This window comes from Podarcis raffonei, chromosome 7 (assembly GCF_027172205.1).
Source record: "Podarcis raffonei isolate rPodRaf1 chromosome 7, rPodRaf1.pri, whole genome shotgun sequence".
Lineage (NCBI taxonomy): Eukaryota > Metazoa > Chordata > Lepidosauria > Squamata > Lacertidae > Podarcis > Podarcis raffonei.
The window spans coordinates 13,910,028-13,924,670 of record NC_070608.1 but is presented as its reverse complement, the minus strand read 5'-3'; the positions used below and the strand labels follow the sequence as shown (position 1 = coordinate 13,924,670).

Below are 14,643 nucleotides of genomic sequence, written 5' to 3'. Positions count from 1 at the left end.
GAGTGCATCACCTAAAAATTACCCCCCAAAAAAGAACACAAGGAACGGTGTTAAACTGAGTCAGACCAATGATCCACCTAGCTCAGAGATGACTACTCTGGCAGGGAGAAGCTCTCCAAGGTGTCAGGCAGAGACCCAGCCCAACCTGGAGACACCAGCAATTGAACTTAGGACCTTCTGCATACTAAGTGGGTTGTACACTGGGCTGTAAGGGACGCGGGTGGCGCTGTGGGTTAAACCACAGAGCCTAGGCCTTGCCAATCAGAAGGTCGGCGGTTCGAATCCCCGTGACGGGGTGAGCTCCCGTTGCTCGGTCCCTGCTCCTGCCCACCTAGCAGTTCAAAAGCACGTCAAACTGCAAGTAGAAAAATAGGTACCGCTCCAGCGGGAAGGTAAACGGCGTTTCCGTGCGCTGCTCTGGGTCGCCAGAAGCGGCTTAGTTATGCTGGCCACATGACCCAGAAGCTGTACGCCGGCTCCCTCGGCCGATAAATGAGATGAGTGCCGCAACGCCAGAGTCGGCCACGACTGGACCTAATGGTCAGGGGTCCCTTTACGTTTTACACTGGGCTGTGGCTCTGGAGGAACTGCTTGTGACCTTCTTTGAGAATCAAATCTCACATGGAACCCTCATATGTCCAAGGGAAGACTCTTCAAGTGCAGCAGTCGTGGGGACAACCACTCAAGTGACCCAAAGTACAGGTTCCAAATGGAAAGTTGAAGGCAAGTTTACGTGGACCAAAAGATAGTTGCATTCCCAGTTTTGGTTAACTGGCCATCAGTGAATCGCCAGATGTTCCACTGCAGCCAAGAAAGTCACTAGGCAGGTGCCCGCTCACTGCTTTTAATTCATGGTGGCGTCGTTTGCTAGCAAGGAGTTTGGAGCACAGCAAAGCTCTCCTGTCCCACCAGCCACCTGCTGTAATGGAAGGCAACCATAGAACATGAACACAAAGCAGACATCAGCTGCGATAGCCATGTCCTAGGAGCGCCCAATTCCTTGTTGGCAGCAGGAACCAGGAAGTTCTCTGCCCTGTAATCTGGTTGTCTGCTCTGTGAAGCTCCTGTTGGGATTAGACGGGTCTAGAAAAGGAATGGCTGTGAAAGTAACATAAAGAAACAGTCGGAGGTATTTTAAAAACCCGAATACTGCTGTGAGCAAGACACTAATGGTGCAATTCTATACATAATTAACTCAGAAGTAAACCTTGCTGTGTTCAATGCAACTTACACCCCCCGGTATGTGTGCACAGGACTGCAGCCTAAATAATGAAAAGTCAAGGAAAGCCAACATCCTGGGTGGTTCTAGCAATAAAGTGAATACTTTAAAATGGCTAGACCATTATTTCATTAATATCTGAACACTCAGTTCACTTTTCCAACTGGTGAAATGCCCAAAATGTTTCTATCGTTTTGCAACAGCCAACTTGCAATTAACAGATAGGATTTCTTTTTTTATACACAAGCCTATTTTGCACTGTTGGTTTTATTACTCCAAAGCACCACGTCCTAAGAAATGAGTTGAAGAATGGGTGAACTGAAGAACGCATGTTCTGTATTAAATGGTATTCAGTGCACAATTATACACGCATTTCGTCCTTAAATGTTGACTCAGCTGGTAATGTTGTTCTGCGGCGATGCACAAATTTCCTGCTGAGCTACAACGACGCAAAACCTTTCTGCGATACCTGTGGCGTCACGCCTGACTGGAAAGAGGGGGAAGCTTTTAAAACAGCACTGCCCAAACAGGCTCCCGAATGACAATGTGACTTTCCAAGGCTGTGTCATGCGTGCTCTGGGTTCTCATTGTTGGACGTGCCAGACCACCCCTTGATCTGCCACCTGTGCTGCACACCTGCCACTCACCACGGCTCCTAAGTTCTGATGCCATGTGCTCTCACGACACTGAGCGTAAGCATGTGGCAAATGCAAGGTCCCATAGCACATGCGCCACCTAAGGAAAGCTGCAGGCAACCCCCAAAATCTCCAGTTAAAAAGGATTTCAGGGCCAAGAAAGACCACTGCATGAGACCAGGGTCTGCTCCTGCAAGTCTGCAGTAGGGAGGTCCTATATTGACGATGTCTAATGGTCTAAGGCAGCTCCATAGGTCTGTTGTCAGACTCTTGTACACAGCTACTAAGCAACGGGTAACCTGCTGTATTGCTCCTCCTTTTACACCATCTCCCCATAGTGTTGCCCTGCATGACCCTTGCAATGAAGCCATCTTGAGGGCCTGACTGGTTCTAGGAGCCGAGCCATATTGAGCAAACTCAACAGCTCAGCTCCAGGGATGCAGAAGGCTTCCACCCTAATTTCACAGCAGTCTTCGCCCAGCTGGGGTCCAATCTAAACCGTACTGTTAAAGCATGCTCATGCCAGTCTCCTGCAAAGAATCCTGGGAACTGTGGTTTGCTAAGGGTTCTGAAAATTGTTAGGAGGCCCCGATTCCCCTCACAGAGCTAGAATTCCCGTAATTCCTTGGGAAGAGGGACAGACTGTTAACCCAACTCTGGAAGTGTGGTTCTTTGAGAGAAATACAGTGGTACCTCGGGATGCGAACGGGATCCGTTCCGGAGCCCCATTCGCATCCCGAACAGAACGCAAGACGCGCCGTCGCATCTGTGTGTGCGCGGGTCGCGTTTCACCACTTCCGCACATGAGCGTGATGTAATTTTGAGCGTCTGCGCATGCGCGAGCGGCAAAACCCGGAAGTAACACACTCCGATACTTCTGGGTTGCCGCGGAGCGCAACTCGAACGCGTTCAACCCGAAGCACTTTCAACTCGAGGTATGACTGTACTGGTCTCCCAACAACCCTCAGTGCTGTTAGCGAACTACACTTCCCAGCATTCTTTGTGAGAAGCCATAGATGTTTAGAGCATCATCTATGCTGTCAGGTGCCATAAGAAAGCAGCAGAGATAGCGCAGGATAGTACGCACCCTGGAAATGATCTCTTTCAGCTTCTGCCTTCTGGAAGAAGGTACAGGGTTATAAAGGCCAGGACTAGCCACCTGAGAAACAGTTTCTACGCAAATGCAATTCTAGTTCTAAACGCAGCATAAGGGGTCTCTATAGTATAGTGTATTTTAAAATGGGGTTTCAGAGTTTTTAGGGGTTTCTGAATGTTTTATGTAGTTTTTCCAATTTCATTGTTCTGCATGGGACAATGACAATAAAGATATCGTATATCGTAAACATATAGTGCAGATGGGACCCTGGCAGCCTCCAACTGTTTTGGATGACAAGTCCCATCAAAAGGCAGCACTCGGGTGGCTGGGCACATGTAAGCTCAGTTGGGGACACACCTGGTTACCTGGAGGAGATTCACAGAGCTGCTTCACCGTAAGAAAACAGGTTGGTTGGAAACGGGGAAGTAGCAGACATGGTCAGGTAAAGGGAAAACTGCAGGTACTACAACAGCAGCAGATAGGAGAAACATCAGGAAGAGAGAGAGATTCAATGGGAGACTCAGCAAGCCATTGGTTGAGCAAAATAAAACAAAAATGGCTTGCAGTTAACCACTTTCCTTGCAGTCAAGGTGACCTCCAGGTAACCAGCAGGGAAAACCTACGGATTATTGTGTTCTCTGCCTTTCCTGTTCCCTTTGTCCCTTTTGCAGATCATCAGCACCTCACAGCTCAATTCATGTGCCAGGTAGCAAAAGGATTTTGTGAACTTGTCTCCGAGACTGGAGGATGGTGACATGTTCTTTTAAGCGTTACCTTCAAAAGGTATCAGAGCAAAAACTTTAAAGAGGGGTAAAAAGTTCCCCAACAGCTGTCTCGCTGGACCATACCTCTATGGATGAACACTAGGTAACACTCCTGGATCAAGCAAATGGCCAATAAGAGTGTGTGAAGGGGGGGTGGAGATCAGCCCCTGGAAGCCGTCTCCCCCTCCTTAGGGAGCCTGCCTCCCACCTTCAGAGCAACTGCTTTAAAATCTATAAATAGCTACCCATTTACACAGTCCTGCCATAGGTTTAAAGAAACCCCAATGTGCTGACAGCTGCTGGGTTGATTGTTTCCAAGATCAACACTCAAGATCAGAGGATAAAAATCAGGAGGGGTTTTTCTTTCTTTCTTTCTTCCCCCACCTCCCCTCTTTGCAAGTCCGAGAAGGAACACAGTGCAGCTGTTTGTAATGGCAAAGAACAGCAAAGCAAAGACGGCCAGTTGGTCTTCAAACAAGTGAACAATCAGCTGTATTTGGGCTCAACACAATGCGCTGGCAAAAATATCTTCTACTTAAAAAGCGTGTGGAAGGGGGAGAGAGAGAGTGAGGGGGGGGGGGAGGAAGGAACTGCAGAGTGGATAAATACACATGCAGAATACTTGCTCTAGTTGCACTTAGTATTCGTGAAAACTTTCAATGATCAGAGGCAACCTAAGCGCAAGATTCACATTCCAGTGCACACTGGCAAGAGAGGCTCCATACCATTGCAACCAGCATAGGCAAAGGCCGGTTAGCAGTACAGTACAAGGAAAACAAAAACCCACTCATCAAGGTTGAAAGGTTCCAATTTTGGGACAAGATTCACCTGTGGCCAACTCCGGATGCCTTCATCTGCCCCAGCTGCAACAAAACATGTCTCTCTCCCATATTGGTCTCTACAGCCACAGCAGGTGCTGTAACTCTCCAACCCTGGAAGGAACACGCTTCCATTGTTACTGGCCCACCCCCCTCTCAATAGCCATATGGTCTAGCTACATGCACCAGAACTGCTAGGAACACAATACAGTCGTACCCTGGATACTGAACACCTTGCAAGTCGAACATTTTTGCTCCTCAACATCGCAAACCCGTAAGTTAGGGTTCCGGTTTGCAAATGTTTTTTGGAACCCAAACGTCTGACACAGCTTCAGATTGGCTGCAGGAGCTTCCTGCAGTCAATCAGAAGCCACGCCTTGGTTTCCAAACTTTTAGAAGTCGAACAGAGTTCCAGAACGGATTCCGTTCGACTTCCCAGGTACCACAGTATTTAAGAGCGAGTATGAAGCCACAAACACTCAGGACGGAGTCAGCACTACTACAATCCTGGGGTCCTCCCCCAAAATCGTCTTAAACAAATGACTTGTTGCCAACACACTTTTTAACTGCTCTTTCGCCCACACGCAATTAAGCGGAGCGTGGCTTTCTCTTGCCTTGCTCATTCATCCTTACAAAATACGCTCGCAAACCTATGCTTATCAGAGCCTTATCCTGGATTAGCAGCCACACCTTCAGCTTAAAATCATCTCTCCACCCTTTAAACATCCTTTGGGAGAAAGGAAAACGCCCACTAAACAAAAGGATTGTTACAGCACATCAAGCAGCTAACTTCCCCTGTTCAGCGATTTTTGCAAATGACGGGCTTTCCTTACTCGGAGCCAATGTCAACTTTGCAAAAAGAAAAAAGGAACAGTTCTTTGCTTCATTTCACAAATAAGCACACACACACACACAACTCCCTGTGCATGGACCCACCAGGGAGCCTGACGGACATCCATCAGTCATGCGCCACCCTTGACGCAATCTACCGAAACTTCACTTCCTGTGGGCTGGGATTCTCCAGGAACTTCTACCATTTCCATCATCATCATCATTAACAAGCAGAAGAACACGAAAAAGAGCCCTGCTGGATCAGAAGAAAGGTCTTATCCAGCGCAGCATCCCGATTCCACAACAAATTTCCTCTGGGAAAGGAATTTTGCCATTAGGACAATAGCCCCTCTCCTGCTCTTGTTCCCCCAAAACTGGTATCCAATGGTGCGCTTTGAGGTGGTGTTCTTGTTTTTAAACAATCAAGCAGTATAGAAATGTTTATGAAATAAATGAAGTAAAAAAAGCTGCCCCAGAGCCTGGGAGAATGAGCAGCCATCATGACTCCCCCAGGAAAAAACAGCTAACCTTTAATTTAAAATGAAAAGGACTACCGCATTTAAATCATACCGAGCCCATTAAAAGGACAACTACGGCTACCGGTCTTTGTTTCAAGGCGGGCTGGTTCCCTTCTGCCGTTCTGGACTACAACTCCCATCAGCCCCAGCTAACACTGACGAGGGCTGATGGGAATTGTAGTCCAAAACAGCAGAAGGGAACCAGACTGGGAAAGGCTTTTGGGGGGGCTCCTTGGTTTTCTCTCTCCCCCCCCTTTAATATCACACCTGCATACAGAACAACAGATGCCACTATTTCAGGGGAGGAGGGAATTAAGGTGCAGAACGCAGACCCACCACCACCCTAGCTTATGTCTGAAATTGCAATTTGGTGACGTTTAAGATTTAGCGTCAAAAGCAGCCACAGAAGGCCAACGCTTTGGACAGCTGGTGGGCAGTGGCATCTGGGAAAACACAAGGGGTTTTCTGAGATTAGCAAATCAATATTCTGACTTGGGAGTGACAGGTTAACAACGTCAAACCCCCCCTTTTTTTAGGATCTTGAGATCCTTAATGTCCCGACTTAACATGCCATTGCAACAAATGGGCATTTCAAGCTGTTCAGGACTCTCTTGACACATGGGTTGCCCAAAGCCCTGGAAACGTCGATTGCACAAAAGCAAAGTTGCCCATTATTTCCCAAGAAGCAAACAGGTGGCGGATAAACCGGAGCAATTTGAAAACCGTGTCCAAGAAGCGTGGAAAAAAAGGACGAGCCATTCAATAGGATTTGCCCTTGCTTCAAAGCCTGCAGCTGAACCAGAAGTCGGAGATACACCCACAGCCAACACCCCAGGCGTGTAATCCTGTAACTTATTTGGGGGTTTCTAAATTTGTCATCCGGAACTTCGTCCCCACAAAACCAAAACTCTCTTAATACATTTAGAACTACGCCCCATATGTCTCTACAGCGCCCCTGCTCCCCCCACTGCAGGAACACAACAAGCCAAGTAGATGTGCTTTGGGGGAAGGAAAACCTCTTTGCTGTGGCTTTGGATGGGGCCCACAATCCAGATAATCAAAAGGAAAAAGGAGAACACACAGTCCAAGGGTGCAGAAAACCAATTAAGCTTCCTTTAAAAGCCAGCAAATAAAAACGGGAGCACGTGGTCTTCCCTTCAGGACATCTGCTAAACACAGAAATATTTATATAGGTGCTAGCAGTAGCAATGATTTAAAAACCTTCCCTTAAGTTGAATTTGCAAGAGCAATTTCAAGCGTATTTCCCAGGTATGGTTTTTTTACAAGTTAAACTCCACTCCTCCAGTTATCTACCGATAAGACAAAATGTTTATACGCTGGATTTTTAAGAAAACTTTTTTAAAAGTCTGCATCTTTTGATTATGTTGCCTTCCTTCGACCCTTAGGGTGGAATGCATTTTTGCTTCTTTCATTCCACTATGAAAGTTTCCAAGTGTTTTAAGTCCACTATTTTTGAGGATATTTAGTCCCACTGCTTTCATGGGGTTTACTTTGGCCTAAACAGGACTGCAATCTTAGCAATACTTTTATAATTTTGCTTAAACTATCCTGGTTGGCTATCTGTAAAGGTAAAGGGATCCCTGACCATTAGGTCCACTCGTGACCGACTCTGGAGTTGCGGCGCTCAGACTCCTGCACAATGGGCCCAGTACTCGTTTGATCAATGCTGGCTTATCTCTCACACCACAGGTGAAGCGGTATCTAGCAAAATGTATGCAAAAGCCCACTAGTCTCACGTCAGGCAAACCAGCGGCACAGTGCTGGGTACAGGCAGGGAGCAGACCAGCCCTTCAGGAGCCTATGAGCCTGGCACAAATCCCTGGCAGGGACAGATCTGTTTGCTCACACTGCAAAGCGACTCCAGGTAAAGGTAAAGGGACCCCTGACCATTAGGTCCAGTCGTGACCGACTCTGGAGTTGTGGCGCTCATCTCGCTTTATTGGCCGAGGCAGCCGGCGTACAGCTTCCGGGTCATGTGGCCAGCATGACTAAGCCGCTTCTGGCAAACCAGAGCAGCGCACGGAAACGCTGTTTACCTTCCCGCCTATTTATCTACTTGCACTTTGATGTGCTTTCGAACTGCTAGGTTGGCAGGAGCTGGGACCGAGCAACGGGAGCTCACCCCGTCGCGGGGATTCAAACCGCCAACCTTCTGATCGGCATGTCCTAGGCTCTGTGGTTTAACCCACAGCGCCACCCGTGTCCCTCTCTGGCTATCTGTATGCATGTTCAAAACATGCTCCTATTTGCAAGTTTTTGTAAAAAGAAGCTGTTATATGAAAAGTGAAATCAACCCGGTCTAGTGACACATTTACTTAGAAGGAAGCCCCACTGAATTCAATAGCACTTACCGTATTTTTCGCCCTATAGGACGCACTTTTCCCCCTCCAAAAATGAAGGGGAAATGTGTGTGCGTCCTATGGGGCGAATGCAGGCTTTCGCTGAAGCCTGGAGAGCGAGAGGCATCAGTGCGCACCGACCCCTCTCGCTCTCCAGGCTTCAGGAAGCTATCCCCCGCAGCCCGGCAAGCTCCCAGAGCGATGCCTAAGCTGCACGCAGCTTCGCCATCACTTTCGGACCCGTTCTGGGGGCTGGGGGAAGCTCGGGCTTCCCCCACCCCCAGCCCCGCAAGCTCCGGGAGCGATGGCGAAGCTGTGCGCAGCTTCGGCATCGCTCTGGCTCCCGTTGTGGGGGCTGGGGTCGGGGGAAGCTCGGGCTTCCCCCACCCCAGCCCAGCGCCTGGGGGGGGGAATATTTTTTTTCCTTTATCCCCCCCCCCAAATCTAGGTGCGTCCTATGGGCCCGTGCGTCCTATAGGGCAAAAAATACGGGAACTCTCATGTATGCAAAGGATTACAGCTTAAACTGGCATTGATTAACAGCAGCAACTTTCATTTAGGGTTTCAGGCACGGACTTTGGATGCAGCAAGTTGAGTCAAACAAGTTCAGTTATCTGATGAAGTGGGCTCCAGGCATGCAGGAGCAACCTGGTTAAATTTGCATGTGAAGATGAACCTACCTAATTTGCACTTTCTGGAACAGTAAGGAAACAGAAACACAACCTTCAAAATTCTCACTTCTCCGAATTCTGCAATGCTGTTTTCCAGCCAAGTAACATACAAAAATGCAAATCCTGGGGAAAATTGTACCTATAACTGCATACGTTAGTGAAAACACCATAGAAAATGCATAGTACAGTGGTACCTCAGGTTAAGTACTTAATTCGTTCCAGAGGTCCGTACTTAACCTGAAACTGTTCTTAACCTGAAGCACCACTTTAGCCTATGAGGCCTCCTGCTGCCGCTGCGCCGGCGGAGCACGATTTCTGTTCTCATCCTGAAGCAAAGTTCTTAACCTGAACCACTATTTCTGGGTTAGCGGAGTCTGTAACCTGAAGCGTATGTAACCCGAGGTACCACTGTATTGGGGAAAACTGCTCTGCAAAAATAAGTGAATTTGGCAAAATTGCATACACCAAGAGAAATTCACACTAAAATGCTGGTGCATTTTCGTGAGGACTTGGAAAAAATATACATCTGCAAACACATGCGCTAATGTGGAGAACTGAAGAGGTGAAAAATGAGGAACTCCCAAGAAAATGAAATTGACAAATCCCCAGCTCCAAGCCACAAAGGCATAAGCCACACAAATCTGTTAGCCTTTTAAGATGCTACAGCGCTCTTCTTTGTGTTTGCTGTTAACAGCTTAAAACACACCTCCCTCTGGCATTTGTCAGCAAAGTTTTGGCTCACTGAACTAGGTAAAATGCAAAATTGATGGATTCCCCACTCCTTTTTCCACCATGTTGCTTTGCAGTGTTCACTATAAAAAAATCTTGTTTCCACAACTCCAAAGGAAGGATCATTTCCTTTAAAACACAGCCGCAGCTTTGCCCGGTCGCATAAAGCTTTGGTGTGTTCCAGATGAGCACTCTTTCAGCTGCAGGTATCAGCCCGGCACAGTTTTTCAAGGTTTATTTGCTTCCTGTTGGAGAGAACTGGAGGATAGAGGCCGGCCGCCCGTCCCCCCCCCCCACTCCGCCCCTGCTTCTAACAATTCACATCAACATTCCATCTGGCGGAAGAAAACATCTGCTAAAATATTCCCACTGCTGAAGTGGACTTGATGAAAATGATTGCAGGTTTTGTTTCGGACCCCTGGCTCCTTCCCTCCTGAGAGACTCAGCAAAGGAAGATTGGGAACCCAATCACAACACAAAGAGTTCATTATGACAAAGTTGACGCACAACGCTCCTCACACCCACATCTAAACAAGCTTCACTTATAATATACAGTGGTACCTTAGGTTAAGAACTTAATTCGTTCTGGACGTCTGTTCTTAACCTGAAACTGTTCTTAACCTGAAGCACCACTTTAGCTAATGGGGCCTCTTGCTGCCGCCGGAGCACAATTTCTGTTCTTATCCTGAAGCAAAGTTCTTAACCTGAGGCACTATTTCTGGGTTAGCAGAGTCTGTAACCTGAAGCGTATGGAACCTGAAACATATGTAACCCGAGGTACTACTGTATCCAGAGATCAGGTTGTGGGGGGAGAACCAAAAGAACCGGATTATTATTACAGTGGTACCTCAGGTTAAGAACTTAATTCGTTCCGGAGGTCCGTACTTAACCTGAAACTGTTCTTAACCTGAATCACCACTTTAGCAAATGGGGCCTCCTGCTGCCGCCGCAGCACGATTTCTGTTCTTATCCTGAAGCAAAGTTCTTAACCTGAGGCACTATTTCTGGGTTAGCAGAGTCTGTAACCTGAAGCGTATGTAACCCGAGGTACCACTGTATTTTTTTAAGGAAACAAAGGAGCAAGCCTCAACCCAAGCCATTGGCTTAAGTCGCCACTCAGCAAACCTTCATTGACAGTTCCTCGTGGCCTCCTACCACTCCCCAAATCTCAAGTCTTTCAGATTTAAGTACTCTTCCTTCCCCATTTCTTTGGAGGGAAGGGGATGGGGAAATTGCATGCTATTAAAAGATGCAGCGAAGCCTCTTGTACATATATGTATCTGAGAGCGCACAAAACACCACCGCCAGCTGAATTTCAAAAAGACGTTCTGCCCTCCTCTGAAAGAGAATGCTGCAATCCTCTCCAGGAACAACCTCGCCCACCAACATGGACACCAACATGGCTGAAGTGACTAGAGATTACTTGCGTCAACAACAACAACAGAGACCAGTGGTTCAAACACTGGAGGTGAAAGTGTTGTGAGCCATCTTCCTAGCCTCAGAGATTTGTGCATCAAAGGGAGCGTCATATTCCACTGAATAGGCGCAATCACGCACAGGCACACACATAAAACAATCTTACTGAACTCTCATACACACTTCCGCTTATCCCACATCTTCATCCGCTGGTCCTAGGCCTCCTAGGGATGGGTCCAAGAGGATTTCCTCTCACCCCACTGCATTCCCCGAGAAAACCCACTGTTAGGATCGGAAGAAAGTCAATCCGCAGAACCCCTGATTTACACTTGTTCCGATCCAGCGATAAACGGTGTGTTTTCCCATGGAATGCGGTGGAGCAAGAGAAAAGCTTCTCAGATCCATGCCTGGGGAAACATGGGACAAGCGCAAACATGGACATAAAACAGGCTGGCGTAAATTAAGCTGGCGTGAAGTTACACCAGGCTCAAACTTGGTGGGGCTATGGCTGGCCTAAGAATGGCAGAGGTTAAGACAAGCTTTTAAGACAGTGTTTTGAGGTACACCACCCTGTTGTCGGGCTATCTCATGCCAGGACACATGACTGAGCTGAGCAGCAGTAGGATCCTACCCAAGTCCTCTCTCTGGTCCTGCCCGCAGCAACCCCCCCCCCGTCCAAAATGCCCCCTTTTCAGATCCGCCACGAGGAGGGAAACACATGGGCCTATCTCTGGCTGATATGATAGTTAAAGAGTTCGCATGGCATAGGCTGGCTGCCCCGGGACACTCCCAGCTCACCCAGAGACCTGCTGGATCCCAACCTGCTCATTCCGGAAGATCTGGCTACAGGGCTGCTCCCCAAGTGCCCATCTAGCCCAGCAGTGTCAATTCTGACAGGCAGCAGCTCTGCAAAGGGACAGACATGGGATCCATTCCAGCCACCCTACCCAAGAGATCCTGTGAAGCGGAGAATTGAACCTGGGCTGCCTTCCAGAGGGAATGTGCACGCTCAAACCACAGTTACAACCCTTCCCATTTTGGAATTTATATTATACACACAGAACTTGACCATAAGCTTTGCTGCAAGAAAAAACAGAACACTGCTTGCTAGTGGTACAAAGAAAACACAACCCCTTCTTTCCCTGTCAGCATTGCAAAAGCAGCAGACTCGGAGGAGAGATGGGAAAGATATAATCCTCCTTTGCCAGCCCTCGTGGCAGAAGGCAGCATATTTCTTTACCAGCCTGCTAAGAGGCTAAGAATATTGTTTCCACTAATGTAAAAATAACAAGACGGTTTGAAAGTCTCCAGGCTTTATATACACAAAAGGACTATATGAAACACCAAGTACAGAAAACTGCTGCCTTATTGAACTTCGGGCCTCATTTAATGGATCACACCGAGATCCACCTGATCTTGTTTCTTGTTTCCCAACAGCTGCTAAATGCCTCTGGGAGATTAGGAGAGACACATTGAGCTGGTACGGCCTTTTTGCAGTTTGTCCCAAACACCCAATATTCAAAGGTAAAACTCTCCTTTTCCAAGCAGAAGGGATAAATAACAGCAAACCTTGGTGTTCTGTGAACCATATCTGCTTGATAACCTCCCCTGGGCCTTCAGAACACGCAGCGCTGGAGAGAAGGTGAAGAACTCAACAAAGGGAGTATTAATGATCCCAGTTTATCATCATCACAGTCTATACACATATGCTCCCCACTGGCATTTGAACCCCACCTTGGGGAGGCTTTCGGCTGCGCAGTTTGGGGCTCGGCACAGCGCGAGGCTCCCTCTCTTTTCCAGCATTATTATTGTAATTAAATGGTTCCATTTCGTCTTAATTAGAAGAATTCCCAGGGGACTCTGGGAAATCTCAGAAAAGGAGGCTAGCAATGCACAACTCAGCGTCTTGCAGAGCGTTTTTTCTGCCTCCATAGTAAAAGCAAGCAACAATTCGTTTTTTGGAGGGGGGGATGCTGTGAATACTAGGCAGGGCTCCTCCATCTGCATGGAAGAGGGTGTCTTCGCGGAGGCAAGCTCCCCTTCCACAACCACCCTGTTTTTCAATGCAGGTGGCAATGAATGCAAAGCAAGGGAGCAGCAATGCTCAGGCGAGGGATTTGTCAAACGTGGCGGGGCTTTTATGGGGGGGGCGTAGGGGGTGGTTTTTGCACCTTGCGCCCCCAAAGCTCGAGTCTCCCTTACCTTCATGTCACTGATGGTGGTCTGGAAGAGTCCTCCGAGCGCGCTACATTCCTTTTCTATCACAGCCTCCATTTTTTTCCTCGCCCGGATCAAGGAGGACGCCGAAGAAACTGCTGCGGTTTCGCAAAATTAAAAAATAAAAATGCACACACGCGACCCACCCCTACTTATTTCAATTCCTACCCTTCGGGGAGGGAGCAGTCAAAATCAGAGATTTCTCTGAAAATAAAATGAAAATAAAGACTTCAATCTCAAAAGCAGCAGAGCCACTTCTCTTTCGCTTCTGAGCTTTTCTCTAACGCTGCCCACCAATGTTATTCGGTTTGTCTCTTGCAGCGCCTATAGCAACCCTGCCCTGGAGAAAAAAGTCCCACGGCTGGACGAAATCAAGACATCTCTATCCCCCGCACACAAAGATAGCAACAAGGTCCATCGTTCTCCATTCTTGCTCATGCCCCCCACACAACAAGTAGGTAGGTTGCGCGATGGAGGCTGGGGAGAAGAGCAAAGCCGGGCAGCTGGCGGCTTGCAAAATGCCTCGGCTGCAGCAAAGGAGGCTTCACTCAGCTGCCTCCGACAACAGACCCCCTCCCTCGCAAGCAAGTACTCTTGGAACAGCTGCAGACCCGATTTTGCGGGGGGGGGGATGCAAAAAGAAAAATGTTTTTTAAAGAAAACCACTAAATCTGCTTTTCAAAAAAGAAAGTAAACGCCGTTCAAAAACCCTGCGAAATTCGGAATTAAACAACCCCGCCTAAAAAAAAAAAGCCTATTTATTGCATTGAATGCATCAATAGAAAGAGAGGGAAGGGAACACCGGCGCTCGTATTCGCAGGCACCAGAGCTGCTGCTGCTGCGTTTTGGATTAAACGCAAATAATAATAATAATAAAGGTCGGAATCTGCGGCAGCTAGCGAATCAAAACAAAGAAAAGCCCCCTTCCCCTCCCCAAATGCCTAGCCGCGTGCCGATTCCTCGGCTTGCAAAAAAAAATAAAAATAAAAATCCACCCAGCCTCCCTGCCTCCGATGACGACCGGGCTCTCTCTCTCTCCCCTGGCCGTCCTCCCCACACCGCGGCAAGGCTGCACCCAGGCGCGCGCTCCAGCGGCGGCTCGAGCCTCAGCGCAGAGCCTTTGGAACCTTGCTTCCCCGGGAAGGCGCGTCACGAGCGCAGAATGCCCGGGCCTCGGCCGCTGATTGGCCGAAGAGGGGAAGGAGCGGGCGGGGAAGGGTTAAGGCGCTCTCTCGCTGCCTCTCTAGCGCCGCCTTAGGGTCGCGCGCTGGTCCGTGGGAGCTCCGGGGCCCGTCTCTGCAGTGCCAAACCTCCTAAGGAGTTTCTGCAATACTGTAAATAGTATTTTTAAAAGCGCTTCCCGCTCAGA

General features: G+C 48.4%; 1 protein-coding gene across 11 annotated transcripts in view; it reads right to left on the bottom strand.

Moving 5' to 3' along the window:
- Positions 1-14,412, bottom strand: part of MTSS1 (MTSS I-BAR domain containing 1) — a 157,903-nt gene extending 143,491 nt beyond the window's left edge. For 4 of the 11 annotated variants that reach the window (XM_053395337.1, XM_053395343.1, XM_053395338.1 and 1 more), the window contains exon 1: positions 13,260-14,412. In XM_053395337.1, coding sequence (XP_053251312.1) covers positions 13,260-13,331 — 72 coding nt within the window. In that variant the 5' untranslated portion in view covers positions 13,332-14,412. The remainder of the gene's footprint in view (positions 1-13,259) is intronic. The other 7 variants (XM_053395339.1, XM_053395344.1, XM_053395346.1 and 4 more) reach the window with 4 other exon arrangements.
- Positions 14,413-14,643: the final 231 nt, after the last annotated feature.